The 19342-nt window shown below is 45.4% G+C and overlaps 6 protein-coding genes across 6 annotated transcripts; 3 read left to right on the forward strand and 3 right to left on the reverse strand.

The window, feature by feature from the left end:
- Nucleotides 1-686: 686 nt before the first annotated feature.
- Nucleotides 687-2682, forward strand: SAMD00019534_004740 (hypothetical protein; the record flags this gene model as incomplete). The annotated part of the gene is made up of 3 exons (XM_012903907.1): nt 687-1677; nt 1761-2027; nt 2105-2682. The coding sequence occupies 3 exons, from the start codon at nt 687-689 to the stop codon at nt 2680-2682; spliced, it is 1836 nt and encodes a 611-aa protein (XP_012759361.1).
- Nucleotides 2683-3025: 343 nt separating this feature from the next.
- Nucleotides 3026-3937, forward strand: SAMD00019534_004750 (hypothetical protein; the record flags this gene model as incomplete). Its single annotated transcript, XM_012903908.1, has 1 exon — nt 3026-3937. A coding segment is annotated over one exon (912 nt), but the record flags the coding sequence as incomplete, so codon positions are not given.
- A 220-nt stretch (nt 3938-4157) lies between these two features.
- Nucleotides 4158-7396, reverse strand: SAMD00019534_004760 (hypothetical protein; the record flags this gene model as incomplete). Its single annotated transcript, XM_012903909.1, has 4 exons — nt 4158-5786; nt 5879-6645; nt 6709-7186; nt 7286-7396. The coding sequence occupies 4 exons, from the start codon at nt 7394-7396 to the stop codon at nt 4158-4160; spliced, it is 2985 nt and encodes a 994-aa protein (XP_012759363.1).
- A 266-nt stretch (nt 7397-7662) lies between these two features.
- SAMD00019534_004770 (hypothetical protein) lies at nt 7663-11356 on the reverse strand (the record flags this gene model as incomplete). The annotated part of the gene is made up of 2 exons (XM_012903910.1): nt 7663-10744; nt 10803-11356. The coding sequence occupies 2 exons, from the start codon at nt 11354-11356 to the stop codon at nt 7663-7665; spliced, it is 3636 nt and encodes a 1211-aa protein (XP_012759364.1).
- A 2929-nt stretch (nt 11357-14285) lies between these two features.
- Nucleotides 14286-17286, forward strand: SAMD00019534_004780 (hypothetical protein; the record flags this gene model as incomplete). The annotated part of the gene is made up of 7 exons (XM_012903911.1): nt 14286-14453; nt 14531-14758; nt 14836-15262; nt 15338-15600; nt 15666-15777; nt 15844-16387; nt 16455-17286. The coding sequence occupies 7 exons, from the start codon at nt 14286-14288 to the stop codon at nt 17284-17286; spliced, it is 2574 nt and encodes an 857-aa protein (XP_012759365.1).
- An 828-nt stretch (nt 17287-18114) lies between these two features.
- Nucleotides 18115-19108, reverse strand: SAMD00019534_004790 (hypothetical protein; the record flags this gene model as incomplete). The annotated part of the gene is made up of 2 exons (XM_012903912.1): nt 18115-18190; nt 18255-19108. 2 exons carry the CDS (start codon nt 19106-19108, stop codon nt 18115-18117), a joined length of 930 nt encoding a protein of 309 aa, XP_012759366.1.
- Between the last annotated feature and the right edge of the window lie 234 nt (nt 19109-19342).

Here is a 19342-nt window from a genome sequence, read left to right on the forward strand (position 1 = left end):
CGTAGTGCTTGGACGATTGATAGAGTTCCAATTCCATATTTGTAACCTGTTCAGATAACCTGGTTCATCGAGGGTATATGAGAACCTGAACCAACTTGTTAAAGATGAGCTTGTTTAGATCTATCCACAAACACTTTGTTCAACACTTCCTCAGAAGAGTAATGTTGAGCTTCCATTCTTTCCTGATCAGGCCATAAAACACCCCATTTTGCCCAACCACGTGCATGTCATCAAGTAGTTCGTGTGATTTTTCCAACAGCCTTTCACTTCCTTTTGGCGCGACCAACTCAAAAGCGAACATCAATCCTGATACCGAACCCGCACCCCCTCACAACTCATCGCCAACCCAACACCCCAACGCGCCCAATTCCAAAAAGCATTTAAGATGCAGTCCTTGCATTCGATTCCAATGTCAATCTACTACTTACTTCGAACAAACAAACAAATAATATATGTAAAGAATGAATACAACTTCAACGACAACGACAACAACATCATTAATATTTAATGAGTCAATTATTAAAGAAGAGTTGTTGAGATCAATCGATGATCTGTCAATGCGTGGACTATATCTTGGCGCCAAATGGTCATGCGAACAGCTCACTTCACTAGATAACAATATATTCTTAGTCAATAGACTTGCACATATCAACAACAATGTATCACTTGTGAGTGTCGACACTCCAATGTCAATCATACCTTCATCAACATCAACATCAACATCACAAATGTCACCCAACTACTATCATCAATCATCACCATCACCATCACAATCACCATCACAAACATCACAATGGATATGTCGCGCTCATCCATCAGCCGAATGTATAACATATTGTGCAGATTGTAGCGCAGCGATCTGTCAACATTGCATCACGATACACTCGCGACATCGATTCGTGTCGCTGGACGACCCCTCTTTGAACAGCGCCAAGCACCGTCGTCTGCAGCTGCCGCTGTACGGCAGCGAGGAGCATGCCAAGCTGCTGCTGGCCAAGTCCTTCTTCGAGCTGAAGGAGTATCTGCGCTGCGCCGACGTACTCACGATGAGCAAGTGCTGCACGTCGTCCGTCTCCAGGTTCCTGCGCATCTATTCACTGTATCTGGCGTATGAGAAGCGCTCACAGGAGGAAAGCATCGTGGCCAGCGCGCAAGATCCAGCACAGGCAGCCGCCGCGTCGACGGGCGCGTTTGGCGCCGACCCCAGCACCACCAGCGACTTGAAGCCTGCGTCCCAGGGCGACGCCAACTCTCCGACCTCTCACTTTAAGACGGTGAGCAAGGAGATGCAACAGCTTGCGCAGCAGCTCGAGCAGTGGCTGGGCGAGTACGTGGACATTGAGCAGCAAGACCCCTTCCTTTTGTACATATACGCGGCGATCCTCAAGCAAAAGAACGACGTGGCGGGTGCCAAGTCTGCGCTGGTGCGCTCCGTCACTCACTACCCGTGCAACTGGTCGGCCTGGCTCGACCTGGCATCACTCTGCAATGACATCCACTCAGTGTCCCAGCTCATCCTTCCCGATCACTTCATGAAGGAGTTCTTCTTTGCGCACGTCACTCAAGAGCTTCATCAAAACAAAGAGTCACTCCAAATGTACGCTGCACTCTCCAAGACATTCCCCAGGTCCAACTACATCCTTGCTCAGACTGCCATTGGAAATTACAATATTAGAGGTATGTTTGATTACATTTGATCGACACTTGGAACCATTCAACCGACTCATACACACACTAACACCATCATCAACATCATCCAGCATATGACATTGGCGAGGAATTGTTTGGACAACTGTTGGAACGCGAGCCACATAGATTAGAAAGCATTGATATATACAGTAATATACTTTATGTACATAACAACAAATCAAAGCTAAGTGTGTTGGCACATAGGGCAATGGCCACTGAGAAGTATTGCCCAGAGACATGTTGTATCATTGGCAATTACTACAGTCTGCGACTTGAGCATGAGAAGGCCATCCTCTACTTCCAACGTGCACTCAAACTTAATGACAAGTACTTGGCGGGTAAGTCCATCCACACTCTGGAATCATTCCATCAATCAATCAATCATTCACTCACTCAATCACTCAATCATTAATAGCTTGGACACTGATTGGACATGAATACTTGGAGATAAAGAATGTTGGCGCAGCGATCAATGCATATAGACGTGCTGTGGACATCAATCCAAAGGAGTACCGTGCTTGGTATGGACTGGGCCAGACGTACCAACTGCTGAAACAACCTTTGTACTCGCTGTTCTACTTCCAAAAGGCAACGTCACTGAGGCCGTATGATCCAAGGATGTGGTGCTCCGTCGCCGGCTGCTACGAGATTCTTGAACGCATCCCCGACGCCATTCGCTGTTATGAACGTGCCGAGGACAACTTTGATCGTGAGCGAGTGGCCTTATCAAAGTTGGCCAAGCTCTACCAGGACATGCAAAGGTATGAAGAGGCGGCACACTACTATCGCAAGAATCTACATCATCGCGACGCTGAGAAGATCGATGGCCAAGAGACAATCGACGCGCTACTCTTCCTGGCCAACTACCACAAGAACATTGGTGAGCTTGATCAAGCCGAGAAGTATTGTCTCAGACTATTGGACTATGCTGGACCAGAGAAAGAAGAGGCCAAAGCTTTGCTGCGTGATGTACATTCTTGCAATAAACAGTAACCATATCAACTCCGGCCATTATCCATGTGTGATTGATTGATTATTTGTTTGATTGTAATAATTATATAATTATGAATAAACAAATAATATATATAATTTGATCAAAAAACTAGAGGATGGCTTTTTTGGGAAAGGTCCTTCGAGTTTTTAGATCTGTTATTGAGGTCCTTTTCGGGACCAGATTTTTTTTTTTCGTGGACAGACATGAGAGGACAAGCAACCTCACATGGTCTACAATGCTACCTCATAGCTTACTACTCCAATCAATCAATCACACACATACATACATACACATACACACAACTCAAACAACAGACTTACATTCAAAATGAATACCAGATCACTTTTGTTGGTGATCGCTCTTGCCATTGCAATCTTGGCAACTTTGACGACTTCCCAACTACAACAAGGTAAAACTACATCCACCACTAAAGAGGAGTTTGTAGCAAAGATCGATAAATACCTTGACCAGGAGGGTTTGTTTGGTTCTCATGCCATCCACTTGGAAGCAGAGGAATTGTTCCGTGGCGCATTGAAGCGCATCCGTGAGAGATTGGTCAGCCCACCTCCTCTTCCACTTCCACATCCACTGCCAACCGACTTTGTGCCACCCATTTACAATCAGACTGTTATCGACGCCTTTGCCAGCAAGACCCTGCTCAACCCACCCGTGAACCTCACCTACAACCCATACTCGATCGCCGGCTTCAACACAACTCAGAACGACTCTGTGTGCGCAGTATACTATCCAGACGAGAGCGATCGCTCCACCTACTACCTTGTCAACTTTACCTCTGCTGCCGAGGCCGAGGCCAACGGTGCCTTTGTCACACATCTCCACACATGTGGCCTGTGCTCCACCACCAAGGACCTGTCGTCCTACATGCAGTACATGGACCTGACCAGTCCGATCCGTGACTGCGCCATCGTCACATTCGTCTCCAACGAAGAGTCGCTCGAGTGTATGATGCACTCTGTTGGCTTCACTTACGACTGTGCCGTCATCTGGCTTTACGACGCACTCAACACTCGTGCCGACTGCAAGGACATCTGTATCTACGACTACATTATGCACACGCCAAACAACCTTCCACCCAACTCGACCAATCTCAACCCATGTCTTCAATGTGATGAGGACAAGAGTGGACCAGTGTTCAAGGCAGTGGCTGGCCGTACTCGTCGTGACAGTGGATTGAGAAGTGCCATCAACAGACCACCAAGTTCAATCTACAACATCACTCATTATTACTACTGATCAATCATTCGATCAATCGATCACTCGCGATACTAGTTCCAGCAATCAATCAATTTGATTGTATGAATAAACTTGTATTCCCTCCCTCCCCTCCAGTATCCATTAAGTGTTTCCGTGTGTTTCCATGTGTTTCCAACTGGAAACAAACAAAACAAAAAGGTTAAGTTTATGTGAGTCTGTGTTATGTGATTGGTCCATTCATGTGATTGCTTGATTGTTGCTATTGTTGTTGCGATGATGATGTGGCCGGTGAGTTGGGCACAGCTGGCGCATAAGAGTTGAGAGATATTGGAATGGGAGGTGGTGTCGATGGTGTGTTTACAATGTTGTTGTTGGCGGTCGTAGTAGGGGCTGGTGTTGTTTGTTTCTTCTTGCCAAATATTCCGCCCCATAGACCAGTGGACTCGCTGTTGGCGGCAGCAACAGCGGGTGCCTTGTTTGCGCTGTGTGTTGGAGGTGTCGATGGTGAGCCAGTAGTGCTGGAGGACATGGATGGTGAGCCATTGTGCGCTGATGACGTCGTCAGTGATGACGAAGACTTTGGCGTCGAATATGTAGGCGCACTTGTGCTAGAGCCGCCCATTAACTTGACCGGTGTCTGTTCGGACGCGATGGGAGTGGTAGTGTTGCCTGATGAGGATGTGCCTCCTCTGATTGGTCGTACAATCCTCGCGCCAGACTCTGGTGCGGACTTCTTGTGCTCGGTGCTCATCGTCTTGTACCTGAGCAGCTCTACACTCTGCTTGTTCAGTTGCGCCTGTGTCTCTTGCAAAGCGTTCTCCAAACTGAGAATGTGCTCGGTCTTGAGCGACATCTGCTTGCTAGCACGCTGTGCGTCCAGCCTCAGCTTGCTGATCTCGATCGACAGTTGTTGCTTGATCGAAGTCATCTCGTCCAGCTTGGACTGCACCGAGTTGGCATCCTGGTCGTCGGCGTTCATCTTGGCTGCACGCTTCAGACGCTCGGACAGCGTGGCGTTCCTGTCCTTGAACTCGGCCAGCAAAAAGTCATAGTCGATCACCTGCTGGCAGCGCGCCTCCAGGTCGCTGAGCAGGGCCTCCTTCATCACACCAAAAGCCTTCAGCTTCTGGCTCGTCTGCTCGCGTATAGTGTTCAGATCCTCCTCCATTCTCGCCTTCATCTCCTGCTCGATACTGCTCGTCTTGGCATTTAGTCTCTTGTTCTCGCTTCTCAAGTTCTCCAGCGCGGCCTTCATGTCGCCATTCTCGTTCAGCAACTTCTTCATCTGTTCGGCCTGCAGCATAACCTCTGAGGGTGTCTCCTCCATCGATGCACTGTTGGTCGTCTCTGATTGGTCCAGGTTCTCAGAAGCATTCTCTGGTTTGTCGCTCTCCTGTTTAGCAGAGGCGTGTTCCTCTGTTGATTGTCTGACAGCCACAGCTGTGGCTGCTGCAGCAGCGGCTGTTGCCGCTTCGAGTTGCGCCTTGAGGGACTCAACAGTCGACTCCAAGTCGGTAATCTTATCCTTCATGCCGTTGTTCTCCTCTTGGAGTGCGAGGTTGACTGCTGGAGCTGAAAGACTGCCACGTGGCGAAGCTGGTGTGCCAGCCGACAGCTTTGTTCGCTGCAACATCTTGATCTGAGCTTCCATCTCTGTCCACTCCTCATTGTGTTTGGTCACGGACAATGATGCGTCCTCCACTGTCATTGGACTTGATGTTACCACCGTGCTACTCTGGCCCTTAGCTGCCTCTTCCAACTGTGCTTTCAGCGTTGTGTTCTCCGTGGTCAACTCTTCAATCAACAACGACTGTTCAGTCGCGTCATAGTTCACCTGCTCCAACTGTATCTTCATCTCTGATAGCTGTCCCAACAAGAAATCGCTCTCCTATTAAGTTTGTAAAGTTGGTTAGTAAGTTGAGTTGTGCTGGACTGTCTGGCAGACTGGCTGGGCTGATCCCGCCCAGGTGACTAACATACATTAACAAACTGTGATGTCCTTGCTGACTCTTCTTTGAGTGTGGCGATATGATGGATGTGTGTTTCCAACTCTTGTTCCTTGTCTTTGAGTTGGATTATTTGTGAGTCGAGTTGCTCTGCCAACTCCTTCTTCTCCTCCTCCTTCTGGAACAACTGTTTCTCCAACGCAATGCACTTCTCCTTCAATGTCTGCAGGTCTCCACTATCACCAGAGCCTGCACTTCCACTTGCTCCAGGCCTCGACGAGGCAACGCCAGAGACTGACTCGATCTCCTTGATGTAGACCTTGAGACTCTCGATCTCCTTCTCGGCCTTGGACAGCAGGATTTTGAGTTCGGCAGCACTGCGCTCCTGATTGATCTTGGCCTTGTTCTTGATGTTCTTGGCACGACTACCAAAGCGCAGTGTTGAGATGGTCTCCACCTCGTTGTAGCTGCTGGGCGAGCAGTTTATAATGAGTGTTGTTCGCGAGTTACCACCGAGTGACTCTTGCAACACTCTGGTGAGCTTGGAATCACGATAGGGGATATGTGCCGACTTGCCATCTGTTAGAGCATTGATCACATTGCCCAGTGATGACAATGACTTGTTGATCATCTTTGCTTCGTCCAATGTCAGACCCTGTGCGCCGGTCTTGGCCACCTTCTCTGAGCCTGCCAAATCCACCAAGTACAGCTTGCCATTCTTCAACGATCCCTCCTTCAAGTTCTTCTGTTGAATCGACAAGATGAATATGCTGTGACTTCTAGATGACTCGGCGTTCATGTCTTAGGGTGGATGTGTCAGTCCAGGTCACGTGATTGTCCGCTCATTCAATCAATCAAACATACTTGTTGAGGCAATGGCACGGTTGGCCTGACCTGTTCTCATGACTTCGAGGATGTCGTCTTCGCGATAGATGTAGACCTCGGTGGTGCCCTCGACCCAGACACCCTTGGCCTTCTCCTCGCGCACTTTGAGATTGTCCTTGCGAATGTCGAGCAAGTCGCGAATCTTCTCCATGTAGATCTCGATGTAGGATGCCTTGACAATGAACTCAATGTTCTCATCGGCCTTCTTGATACAATCGAATACAGTGTTGATCATACGAGGGATCACACCCTTGAGCTCTGGATCGTCAATCGATGGACCTTGCATGGTATGTGTCTTACCAGACGATGTCTGGCCATACACAAATATCGTTCCATTATAACCCTGCATGATATCCTCAATGACAGGCTTGGCAGCATCGTCATATACATCCTTCTGTGAGTTCTTCTCTGTATATATCCTATCGAATGTGAATGAATGATTGGCTCCTTCATTGCCCTAAGAGTTGTGATTGATTGATCGATTGTTTGGGTTGGGGTCGAGGGTGAGGGCGAGGGTTAGGGTTGGGGTCGAGGGTCCATGGATGGGATCACTTACCTTTATGTTTACAGTTAGACCATCATTAACTTCGACGATTGAGCAACCTCCTTGAGCCAACTCAATCTTATTCTGTGGCCTGAACCTACAAACCACACGAATTGAAGACATCTTCTATCTCTCTCTCTAATCTTGGTATTAATTATTTGATTGATTGATTGATTAATAATGAATGAGTGAGTGTAGTATGTACAACAAGGTCTTAAATGAATAATCAAAGTCTTATTCTTTTGATCAGTGTTTAGATGAGGAGGACTCGTGTGTGAGGTCCACAGATATTTTTGCGTTTGCCGATTTTGATCAAACTTTTCTTTGATTGATTTTGTGTCACAACAATTATTATTTTGATTGAATGAATACAATTGTTTATTAAATAATTAATAATTATGGAAGTCCCATATATGTGATATTCCATTGGAGTAGAGTACAAGTACGTTGAATTGAGACATTTGTACAGTGACTATGTCGGTGGAGGGTGGACTCCAGAGCTCTCCAATGGCCTTGTTTAAATTCCTTGGATCCCAGTAGGAGATACAGGTCGATGTGGCGCAGACTAGTCGGCGCGGCGCAACATCGAATGCACTCACAGGGGAATCGGTGTGCAAACGCTTCATGGCGTTGGGTCCTGTTCGGGTATCATACAGGCGTAGAGTGTTGTCGGCGGCACTGCTAATGGCCAGGTGCTCGTCGTTGAGCAGGCCACAGCATAGCACAGCCTGGTCGTGTGGCGTCAGTGCCATTGTCTGGCGTCCGGTGTGGCAGTCGACCAGGTCCAGCACGCCCGTCGCGTCACCAGCCAACAGATTGTTGAACTTGAGGTTGGTGCAGGTGACTCGCTCGTGTTTATCATAAGTAGTCAACAACTGGCATGTGTCGACATCAAAGATGTCGATCAGGTTATCGCAAACTTGTTGGTTTTGTTGTTGCTCGTCACTTGATGGTCGGTAGTGCATGGCCACGCGGTCGCCGTTGTATGAGGGGGCGGCACCAGCCACGTCCCAGAGCTGGAGGGGCACGCTGGGGTTTACAAGACTACGCTCGCTCTCTGTTTGAGTGGTCTCGACATTGTATCGATAGAGGACACGGTTGGAGAGCAGAGAGTTGAGGACATTCCTTTGATCCATCCAGAGTGAGACTGTTTGTGGCAATGCGTCGTGGTCGTCGATGATGTGCTCGTCAGTGTCCTCGTCATTGTTGTCATCGTCATCGTCCGCGTCATCGTTGCGTGCTTGATCGACCTGGGTCAGCGAGCCTCCCTTGCTGTCGCGGTCGGGACCAATCGATACAGGTCGATTGATGAAGTTCTCGTTGATAAAGTTGGACAGGTTGATCTTGTAATAGTCGCCACGATTGGTTGAGAAGAAGGCAGTGTCGTGGAAGAGGTAGGTCGATGTGATGAGATCGTCCTTGTTGTTGGGGATGAATGCCAGCATCGAGGGCGACACTCTGCAGCACAGTGTGTCATTGATGGACATTGCAGAGAATGGGCCATAATTGAATGTGGGTGTCGAGCTGCATGGATGCTCGCGCTTACACATTGTCCACAGCGCCTCCATCTTGGTCTTGAGATAGAACTTGCTCTTCCAGCTGCCGTCGTCGATCGTCTTGTGTTTGTTCTTCTTTGCGCTGGTCAAGAAGCCCACGACGTCGCTGGCGGGAGTGTTATCCATTGGGTCCTCTGGCTGTCTCAGGAGAGTCTTGGCGCTGAACCGGCTCCAAATGTTCTCGTTGTGGGGCAGCTGGGCATCAAGCGGACAATCCTTGTGACAACACTTGCCAAAGGACTTGACGTAGAGGCTGTACCAGAGGCCATCATTCTCAGCTGCCTGTTTAAGTTGCTTGCACACGCTGGCCAGGCGGCTCAGGTCAGCACAGGACACGTACGAGATGATGAGGTAGAGCAGCTCAGTGGGCAGGCTCATCATGTTTGAGTGGTCGGGTGGGGTCTCCATGCTCTGAAGGCTCTGGCCCACGAATGGCAATGCACTGGGCAGCCACGGTGGTAGGAGGACGGACTTGGAGGCGGTTGATGAGTCTGGCGTGAATGCCTTTGGTTCAACCGAAGCCGCCCTTTGCTTCTTCTTGATCTTGGACTCTTCGTCACTGTCCTCATCGTCATAGTCTTGGTCTTTTCGATGCTTCCTCTGTGAAGCCTCGGCGTCGAGTGTGATCGGCGATAGGTTCATCTTCTCATCCAGGGAAATCTTTGACAGAGCTTCCAGGGCCTCCATCTCTACGGTCCAATCTTTCTCCAATCGCTTGTTTACATTGCCATAGACATGAACAAAAAAGTCAGTGAGCTTGAATGACTCCGGGTGAATGCCTGGGTCGACTCCAACACCAGCCTGTCTGTTGGGGTTTAGACCGACCTCGCCTTGATTGGTCATCTGGATCTGCTTGATTGAGCCACCGCGTTGCTGCGCCTCGTCCATTGGCCACCACTGACAGTCGCCCAGCTTGTTGTACCAGTTCTCTGGCGAGATCAGGAAGTACCAATCGACCTTGGTCGTCGGGTTCAGTGTGTCGTCCGACGATGAAGTGAGGATGAACAGCACAATGTCTCCAGTGTCACGTTCCTCCAAATAGTAGTACTTGTTGTCCATGAATCCAATGTGAAAGATTGATTGAATGCGATAGGTGGGCACCAGTGGCAGGCGATGACCCATGAGATCGCGCGGTGCATTTGGGCCGCCTCCCACGAGGATCGTGCCCTTGAGCACGTGTTCATACGAGTGGATCAGTGGGTCCCAACGCAGATGCTTTGCCAGCAGCAGATTACTCATCTTGTACAAGCTGTATGACACATTGAACGTAGCCTTGAACATCAGCTTGTCCTTGCAACTGTGGAAATGTCCAAACTGAATGCGCATGTTGTCAAATGGTTGCACGAGCGTGCTGAGTCGGTAGTCCTTCTCGTGCAGCAAGACGTGGTGCACCCATTGGTCGGGCACATTGGAGAAGGTGAGTCGCACCCTCGCCTGCTCACTCGAAGCTTGTGGCGTGCCACTGTCTGGTGGCGTGGTTTGCTCGCTGCCAGCCTGATCTACGAATGGTGATGGGATCGGAGCCATATCCTTTTGAATGAAGTAGTTTGTTCCTCGATGGCCCAATGGCTTGTCGACGCGGTCCCCGCTCTCCTGGCCCTGCTGCAGGCGCTTGTAGTACGCCAATGTCTTCTCGCCAATGATGGCGACCTTTTCAAAACCATGGATCACGGCCACCTTGGCAATGTCCGGAGCAACATGCACTTCTGACGCCGACGATGTATCTTTGTTGAACTCAAACGACACGACGTGCGTAACCTTTGATCGCTCGCCGCCATCCAATGACTCAAAGTAGTAGGCCCACAAAGGGCAATACAACCTTACCAGGTCCGGTCGCACTGGTATGCCACTGAATGGCACCGACCTCGCGATGTTCATCATTGATCCTGGTTGGGTAGGATGTACGCCTGACACTCTATAAGTGCGTTTGGTTAGTGGGTGGAGGGTTGTTCCATGGCCAACTCGATACTTACTGCAACATAATAACCTCGCGTAACTTGGACCACATCTTGCCGCAGGTGACGACGTGCGCCATCATCACTTCGTACTTCTCGTTGAAGGGCACGCCATACTTGGCCGCCAGCTCTGGCTTGTTTGTGGTGAAGTAATGGATGTCCGAGACCTCGCCGTTGAAGCGATCCCATTCTCTGCGATTGCTCCACTTGGAGATGTAATCTGTGCACACCTTTGGCGGACAGTCGAATGTGCTGGTGACAATCAGGTTGATGGAGGTGGGCGTGTTGGTTGGCCGCACAAAGCAGTATGAGTCCTCCTTCTGCGAGAGGAACTTCCAATCGGGGCGCTTGAGCTCCGACTCTAACTTGTCAATTAGTGGCTGTGCCAGATGATTGTAAATGGCGTGCAACTCCAGCAAGTGTGCCTCATTCCATTGTCTAACATTTGGCTTTATATCATGTAGTTCTGGTAATGTTGTTTGTTGACTCTGTTGATGTAGTTGTTGTTGTTGTTGTTGTTGTAGTTGTTGAAACTTCAAATATGTATTATCCGTCATATCATCATCATCCATTCTCGTTAGTTATGTTATGTTATGTTATGTATACGCTCGTGCGTCTATGTTTGATTTGATTGTTTGATTGATTGATAGGTAGTATTTGTTTGAATGATTGATGAATGATTGATTGTATGAATGAATGAATGAATGTAGAAAGACTAAAGAAGAGGAAGAGGGAAAAAGAGAAAGAGGGAAGAGATAGAGATATAGAATGATAAAGAGAGAGAGAAAGAGAGATGGAGGTAGTTCTTCAAGGTCTACTTCTTTTGCTAAAGAATGGTGAATTGAGTAGACGTGACACAAAGACTACCAATCTAACCAGAGGTGTCATTCATTCACTGATCATTCGAGCTCTAACAACTCATCATCATCCAACCTCTAACTCAAACACCAATCCATTCATTCCAATCTTTGTTGCAGATGTGTTGTACCCCCACACTCACACACACTCACTCAGCTCAAGGTCTACTTCGATGAACATTGGACTCTCCTTGAGGAATAGCCCATGAACATTGTCCCCCAAGACACAACACAAAAACAAACAAACACAAACAACTTCAAGGTTATCAGTTTCACAATCGTGCACACCCCTTGAAGTTGTTTGATCGGCGCGAAATGTGAATTTTTAGAGTTTTGAATTAATGACATCATCATGGACGTTGGTACCTGACATGGCCCAGGGGTACCAATGTTGGGGCTGGGCTAGACCAACCTTGCCGGGCAATCCAAAACATGGTCGGACATTAATTCCCCCCAGCCTGTCTCTCGATTGAATCGAGATCTGATTGGTTGTTCATTGTTGTGTTGGGAATTCGTTTGAGTGAGAGAGGTTCCTCAACTTATTATTTTAGGATTATTGTTATTTGGTGTTTGGTTGTTGTTGTTGTTGGGAATTAATTAATTTGATTTGATTGATTGATTGAATGTAGAATATAGTATGGCATAGTAGAGTATTCTTTGACGACGACTTTGGATGTGGATCACTTTACGAACTTGATATGTTGTTGATAATTTGGTTAGTTGTTGTCGAACATACATAACATAACAAAACATATGTTTGTTTGTATAGTTGTTGACATATGTTGGCATATTATTATGTTGTTGTACGATGTTATGTCAGTCAGAACCTAATCTTAGTATCCATCGCTTGATGACATCCGATCATCCAACATTGTAACATTTCTAAATCAAGACTGTAATATGTACATCAAGGTAGGTACTTTGAGAGATCGAGAGGGTCATATGATGAGCATGATTGATCATCAAACAAATAAACATGTTTGAGTATTGTGTCTGTCTGTCTGTCTGTCTGTCTCTTTGTTTGTGTGTTCTAATTTGAACATTAACGCAACAATAGTATGTGTGTGTGTGAGTGTGTGTTAACTTCATTTGAAAGACTGATCAAGATAGAGATAGAGATAGAGATAGAGAGAAGAGAGTGTGTGTGATTGTGCGATTGATACAAACACACAACAACACAACAAACACAATGTTGACATTGCCAGGCTTGTTGTTGCTAATAATAATCATCGAATTTTAAATATCTGATGCTGTAACACTCACTCCTTGTCCGTCCACTGATGTTGTCCGTCCATACTTACTTCCTTCAACACACATACATACAATCATCAACAACCGTGTGTTCGTTAATAATAGTATCATCGTCATCATCAATCAATCAATCACCTGACACACACACAGTTCATCAACATCATCCATCCCACCACCAACTCTCACTTAACATCACCCAACACACACACACACAATCAATCAAACATTGCCATAGATGGAAGGAAGAGAAGAAAGTGAAGTGTTAGTTTGTTTGTTAAGGAGTATGTGATGATTGAGGCTAGCTAGTGTGTGTGTGATTGGATTGACGGTGTTATTACAGGTCTGCCTACAGTGGTATTGTCCACGCTTAACAGAGGACAACAATGTATGATTGAAATGAATGAATGAATGGAAGGAAGGGATGGGATCGGCGGATCCAGCACCTGACATCTCCTGCTCATACATCCATCTGCCCATCAACATCCATTGGAAACGTCAATCAATCAATAACGCACATCTCTCTCTCTTACTTCATTTCTTTCTTTCCACTCTCCACCTCCTCCTCCTCCTCCACCTCCACTTGTCAGCCATCTCCAATCTCCCATCTTCATCAAACCTGATCATTCCATTGTCCCAACATCATCAACAACTCTCTCTCTCTCACCTAACATTATTTATTATTACTTTCCAGTCTCCAGTAATCTCAATCAATCAATCAATCAATCACATTCATTGACGACCGAATCCATTCATCAACACACTCATTCAATCAATCTCAATCACATTCAATCTTAATTATTAAATCGAGCTTTAAAGATATATATATTATTTATTATTATTATTCCAGCTTTTCAATCAATCAAATTATGAAGATCAATATCAGGTGGAACAATGAAGCGATCGATCATCAATTATTGCGAGGTGTTAAACTTAGCACTCAATTGGACGTCATTTGCCAGATGCTAAAGGTTGAAGATGCACCTGAACGATACGCCCTATTCCAAAAGGATTTGAAGATATTCATATCAGACGATGTAAATATCAATTCAATCAATCAATCAATCAATCAAAATATTAATATTTATTTTTCCAACAACAATATCTCAGATACTTAATAATGATCATGATTCGACATTATTAGAGAATAGCAGGTTGGACTTGATTCTAGCACCAATATACCAAATAGACACTATTATCGAGTATCTAAACACAGAGGCGATGGTCAAGCGAGGCCTATTCGAACTCAAATCTCAATTACAAGTTAATGTAAGTATAATAATAATATTCCAAATATATTCCATGGAATATTAAAAATACCTAATTATTTTAGAACTCAATATTCCTTGGAGAGTTTATTAAAAAGGGTGGAATGAATATATTGCAAACTATTATTATGGATACCACTGGCAATACTTTATCATTCGCACTCAGTGTGTTTGAGACTGCAATTGGAAACTCTGAACATGTGATCGACTACCTCTCAATCAAGATCGTCGAGAAGATCATCTCACTATTTGACAACTCACGTAGTAATATAAGTAATCCATCCTTAAAGATTGCTGTAAGTATCCCTATCACCATCATTCAATCAATCAATCAATCAATCAATCAAATAATTAATATATTTTATTATTTTAGATGACATTGGTCAATACTTTTGAGGGAGCCAGGAAGATGTCAAGTGTGCTGTTGAGTGAGGACAGACAGGAATCAATATTCCAATCACTGATAGCCAATTTGAATAGTACTGATATGATCACTCAAGAGTACACACTCAACCTCATCAACAACCTAATCAGTCTGTCCGACAATGGTCTGATCTTCCTGGAAGAGTTTGAGAAGTACAACTTATCTCCCATCATCAAGGTAAATATATTTGATCAATCAATCAATCAATGGAATAGTTCCACTCACCCACAAATCAATCAATCAAACTCAAACAGAAGAAGATAAATACCAATGATATCCAATTGAAGAAGCAAATATATAGATTGCAGAACTTGAAGTTGCAGGAGTTCATCAAGGATTGTTCGACACAGTATTGCAAGGATGATGCTAATCATGAGAGATTGTTGGAATGTTTGTGGACGACGATGTTTGAGGATCACAAGTTCCAGAGAGTGGATGAGCGCTGGAAGGGCATTGGATTCCAAGGTAAAGACCCTTCAACAGACTTTAGAGGCATGGGTATAGCCGGACTCAAGAACCTACTCTACTACGCCACACATCATCAAGATTCCCTTCGTACCCTTATGAAGCAACAGAGTGCCCTCCAAAGCGGTGCCAGCAATGACCGTTACTATCCTGTTGCCGTCTGTGGTATCCACATCACAAGCATGTTATTAGAGTTGATAAAGCCACCACTTAGTTGTATGTTACATCATGATCGATCAGTTGGAATAGTTCCACTCACTCACACACTCAACAATCGCTCAATCACATCAGACTCAGCTCAGTTGCAACAACAACAACAACAACAACAACAAGATTATATTGCCAATGATAATATTATATCGATATTGTTTGATCATAAGAATTCATTGGAGGAGATATATTGCATCACAATGGAGATATTTGCCATGGTCTGGGAAGAAGGTGCAGCACGCTACATGGACTTTGCCAAAGTGATCAGTTACCTAAAGACACAAATATCCGACACCATATCACGCGCATCAACAATCCAAGAGTTCAAGACCAACAACTTTGTCGTAAGTACCAATATAACATGATCAATCACATCGGTCCACTCGCTCACTCATTCAATCAAAAATAGATGAAGCGACTTGTTGACTACAAGAAGATCCTGGAACCATTGAGAAAGGACTCCAAGGGCAATCCTAGACAATCATCAAGGAGTAACAACTCATTCTACGACGAGAGAAGATGTATGTATTCATCATCACGGGCAATGATCAATCAATCAATCATACTCACTGGCACACTCATTCAAGCTGTCGACTATATTCCAGCAAGGAATCAACAAGACTCGAATAGTGTACATGAGTTACTTTCAAAGTCATATTCATCAGAGGACCAGGACTTTAGTACTGATATAGGACATGTGATTGTTTCATCATCGGATGGAAACACTCCATTGCATTCATCAGTCAACTCATTGTCATATGATGCCGCCACTCAACAAGTCAATGCCAATCACTCACTAAGCAACTCACTCAATGGACAAGGAATGACACCACTCAATCTAGCCTGTCACAGTGCCAACTCAAAGATGATCGAGTTATTGCTGTCCAATGGTAGCAATGTCACTGTTCCCGCAAAGAATGGACATTGTCCCATGCACAATGTTGCTTCGAGACGCTGGCAATCTGAAGAGTTCACTAGGTTGGTCAAGTCGATGCTGGACAAGGGTGCGGACATTGATTGTCGCACAGGTGATGTCCAGGACACGCCACTCCACATAGCCGCATCCAAAGATTGTGACGAGAATGTCCGAGTACTTCTCAATCTTGGGGCCAATCCAAACATATTCAACAAGTAAGTAGTGAATAGTTAACAATGATTGATTGATGATGTATGACTAACATGTTGTTTGATTGAATAGACGTGGAGAGACACCATTACATATTGCAGTTGCCAGGAGGAACAAGGACATTGTGGAGTTGTTGACAAAGAATGGAGCCGATGTTAACTTGAACAATGTGTTGTCAGGTGATGGTTGTGATGATATAGTTGGAATGAATGTCGATGGAGATATGCTGACCGTCAGACAATCATTGAGCAAGTCCCAAGACATCATTGATCAACCATCATCCACGCCAACACCAACCCCCGTCACACCTGGAACGACCACAACACTGGCCAAGAAACCACCACCTCCAGTGCCCAAGCGCAACAACAAGGTCGATCAACAACTGATGGTCAACTCGCCTTCACACTCATTGACACCGACTCCACCAGGATCACCATTCATCACATCACCGTCGATCAAGAGTGCCCGCACGCCAATCAGACACACTAACAGTGTTATTGGCCTCCAGTTTGAGACGCCCGCATCCCCACCATCTTCGCGATCTGGCGCATCAGTCATTGTGAACTGTCCACCAGACCTCAACATAGGTGGTAGCAGTGGAGGTAGCAATGGTGGTCACTTGATGAGCTTCATCAGTCGCGCAGGCAGATCAAACTCAGGCAGCAGTGGCAATGGTAGTGGAAGTGGTAGTGGCAGTGTGAGTGCCAATGGCGGTGGATATAAGGACGGCACGGCGTCATTCAACATGAAGCATCTTGATGCAACAAAGAAGAAGCTGGCCGAGACCATGGGCATGGTTGATCAACTCTACAGCACCACCGAGTACAAACATCAGAAGGAGACAATCAAGAGGATTCTGGACAACTTCAAGAGCTGCAAGTCAAGTCTCAAGAGCCTTAAATAAACAATGAACGCGTGTTTGTGTGAGTGTACATCTTTGGAACTAACTAGTTATTTATTCTTGGTCACCTTTCTAGGCTGATCCTTACTACCTCCTCTGCCTCTCTTCTTGTTCGTTGGGAAGACATAGCCAAGTCGCTCTAGGTATTGTTTGAATATGGATTGAATGAGTGGACTGGACTTGTAAGCTCGTAGATCGGCCACACCTTTAAGTTGGCTCCAATGTCCAACATATAATGTAACATAACTACGTCGATCCTCTTGACCAAGTCAATTGTATACATTGGCAGTACCCAACATTTGATTCCAACTCTGTCCTCCTCACATACATGTTTGAGTATACAATCCAAAGTTAGCCTGGGATCCATATCCCTTCTATCATCCTCTATTATTACTTTCTTCAACGTCCGGTAGAAATCATCATGTTGAGCATCTTGATTGAGTTCGTAATATTGGATATTGAGAGGTTCCATTCCAAGTAAGGTGACTAGCAACTCCAGTTTGCCTTTGACAATTGAAAGATGATGGAATTGATCAAACCTGTCAATGACCAAAGATCGATGTTTGTTGTGTAGGTGATTAATGAGATGTGTCTGTTTCGAATCAATAGCCTCTTCAACAATTAAGACCACTCCATGCTCCAGAGAAATTCTATTCTCATCCTTGGTAGTCTGTGATGATGATGAGCTGTGTTGTTGAATAAATTCGATTGCCAGATCAGCCATCTTAATATCTCCAATTTTACCAATTCTTTGGAAGTATGAATAAAAGGTAGAGGTGTGATGATCCATGAGCCATTTGAACATAATGTAATCCGGTCTGCCAGCCATCGTTAGTTCAAACAAAAATATATCATTGTCAAGTTGTTTGAGTCCATAGATGAGTTGGACAATATCAAGTTGACCAAGCTTCACAGCAAGTTGGAGTTGACATATATGATTGATCAGTGAGGGTGACTGACCAAGAACATACTCCAAATGTTTGATATCGATGAACAAAGGTGAGAACTCAACGATCTTGTTGGAATCCGACATGAGGAACTCTAGCATTTCCATTGAACTATCGAATATCCAAGGTCTCATTGGTGTGTCAAAAATAATATTGTGTTGGTTGAGCATTATTAGCACCTCCAGTTTGAGTGAACAGTTGTGTGATGTCATGAACACAGGATATTGGGGCCCACCCAAACGAAAGTTGCGGTACTGACCAAGGTCGTTGAACCAAGATTGAAGCTCAGGTTTAGAGGCCATAAATTGAATGAGACACTTTGCTTGAGCTAATGTGCCATGCTCAACTATAGAGCTGATCAATGAAACAGAGCTATAATGTTCAATTGATGCCCATAATGGAATGAGTGCCAGATCTCCTGTAGATATATAATCATTCAATATTTGAATTATAAGTTTGTCTGCATTATCAGTCCTTGGATTAATATATAGTAGGATCTTGATAATGGCCAATCGGTACTTGTCATCAATATCCTCTTTGCTGTCATATCCAATCATTCTCTTTGTATCCTCTTTAGACTTGATGAGTGTGTCCGTGGCCTGACGTTCAGTGATGGGCCGTCGATCTATCAACTTGTATTTGAACATTTGTTCAAAGTGTGTCAAGTGCTGCTCGACAGAGGCATTGCGGGGAAGGAGTAGATTCGAGCTCAGGTTATTGCCACAACGATCATTTGACAGTTTGTTAATGTTGAGGTATGGCAACAAGTCATTGATGAACATTTGGTCTCCAGTCATGAGGATATCCGACTTGTACTTTGGAATGAGTGAGCGGGCCATCTTGGAGACTTTAGTTGGAACTACCAAGGATGAAGACATAGATGAAGTTGATGGAAGTGATGCTCCCATCACATATCTGATCAACTCTATTGATCTAGACTTGATGATACCAGAGAGAAAGTCTTTTTGATCGATTGATGAAATGAGATATTGATTCTCAAAGAGGATGTTGATCATATTGATACTCAATCGATCCGCTCTATTTTGTATGGATTTATCGATCTTTAACTTGGCCGGTTCTGTCTGATTGATCAATAGACATGCAGAAAATGC

This window comes from Acytostelium subglobosum (assembly GCF_000787575.1).
Source record: "Acytostelium subglobosum LB1 DNA, scaffold: scaffold1, whole genome shotgun sequence".
NCBI lineage: Eukaryota > Evosea > Eumycetozoa > Acytosteliales > Acytosteliaceae > Acytostelium > Acytostelium subglobosum.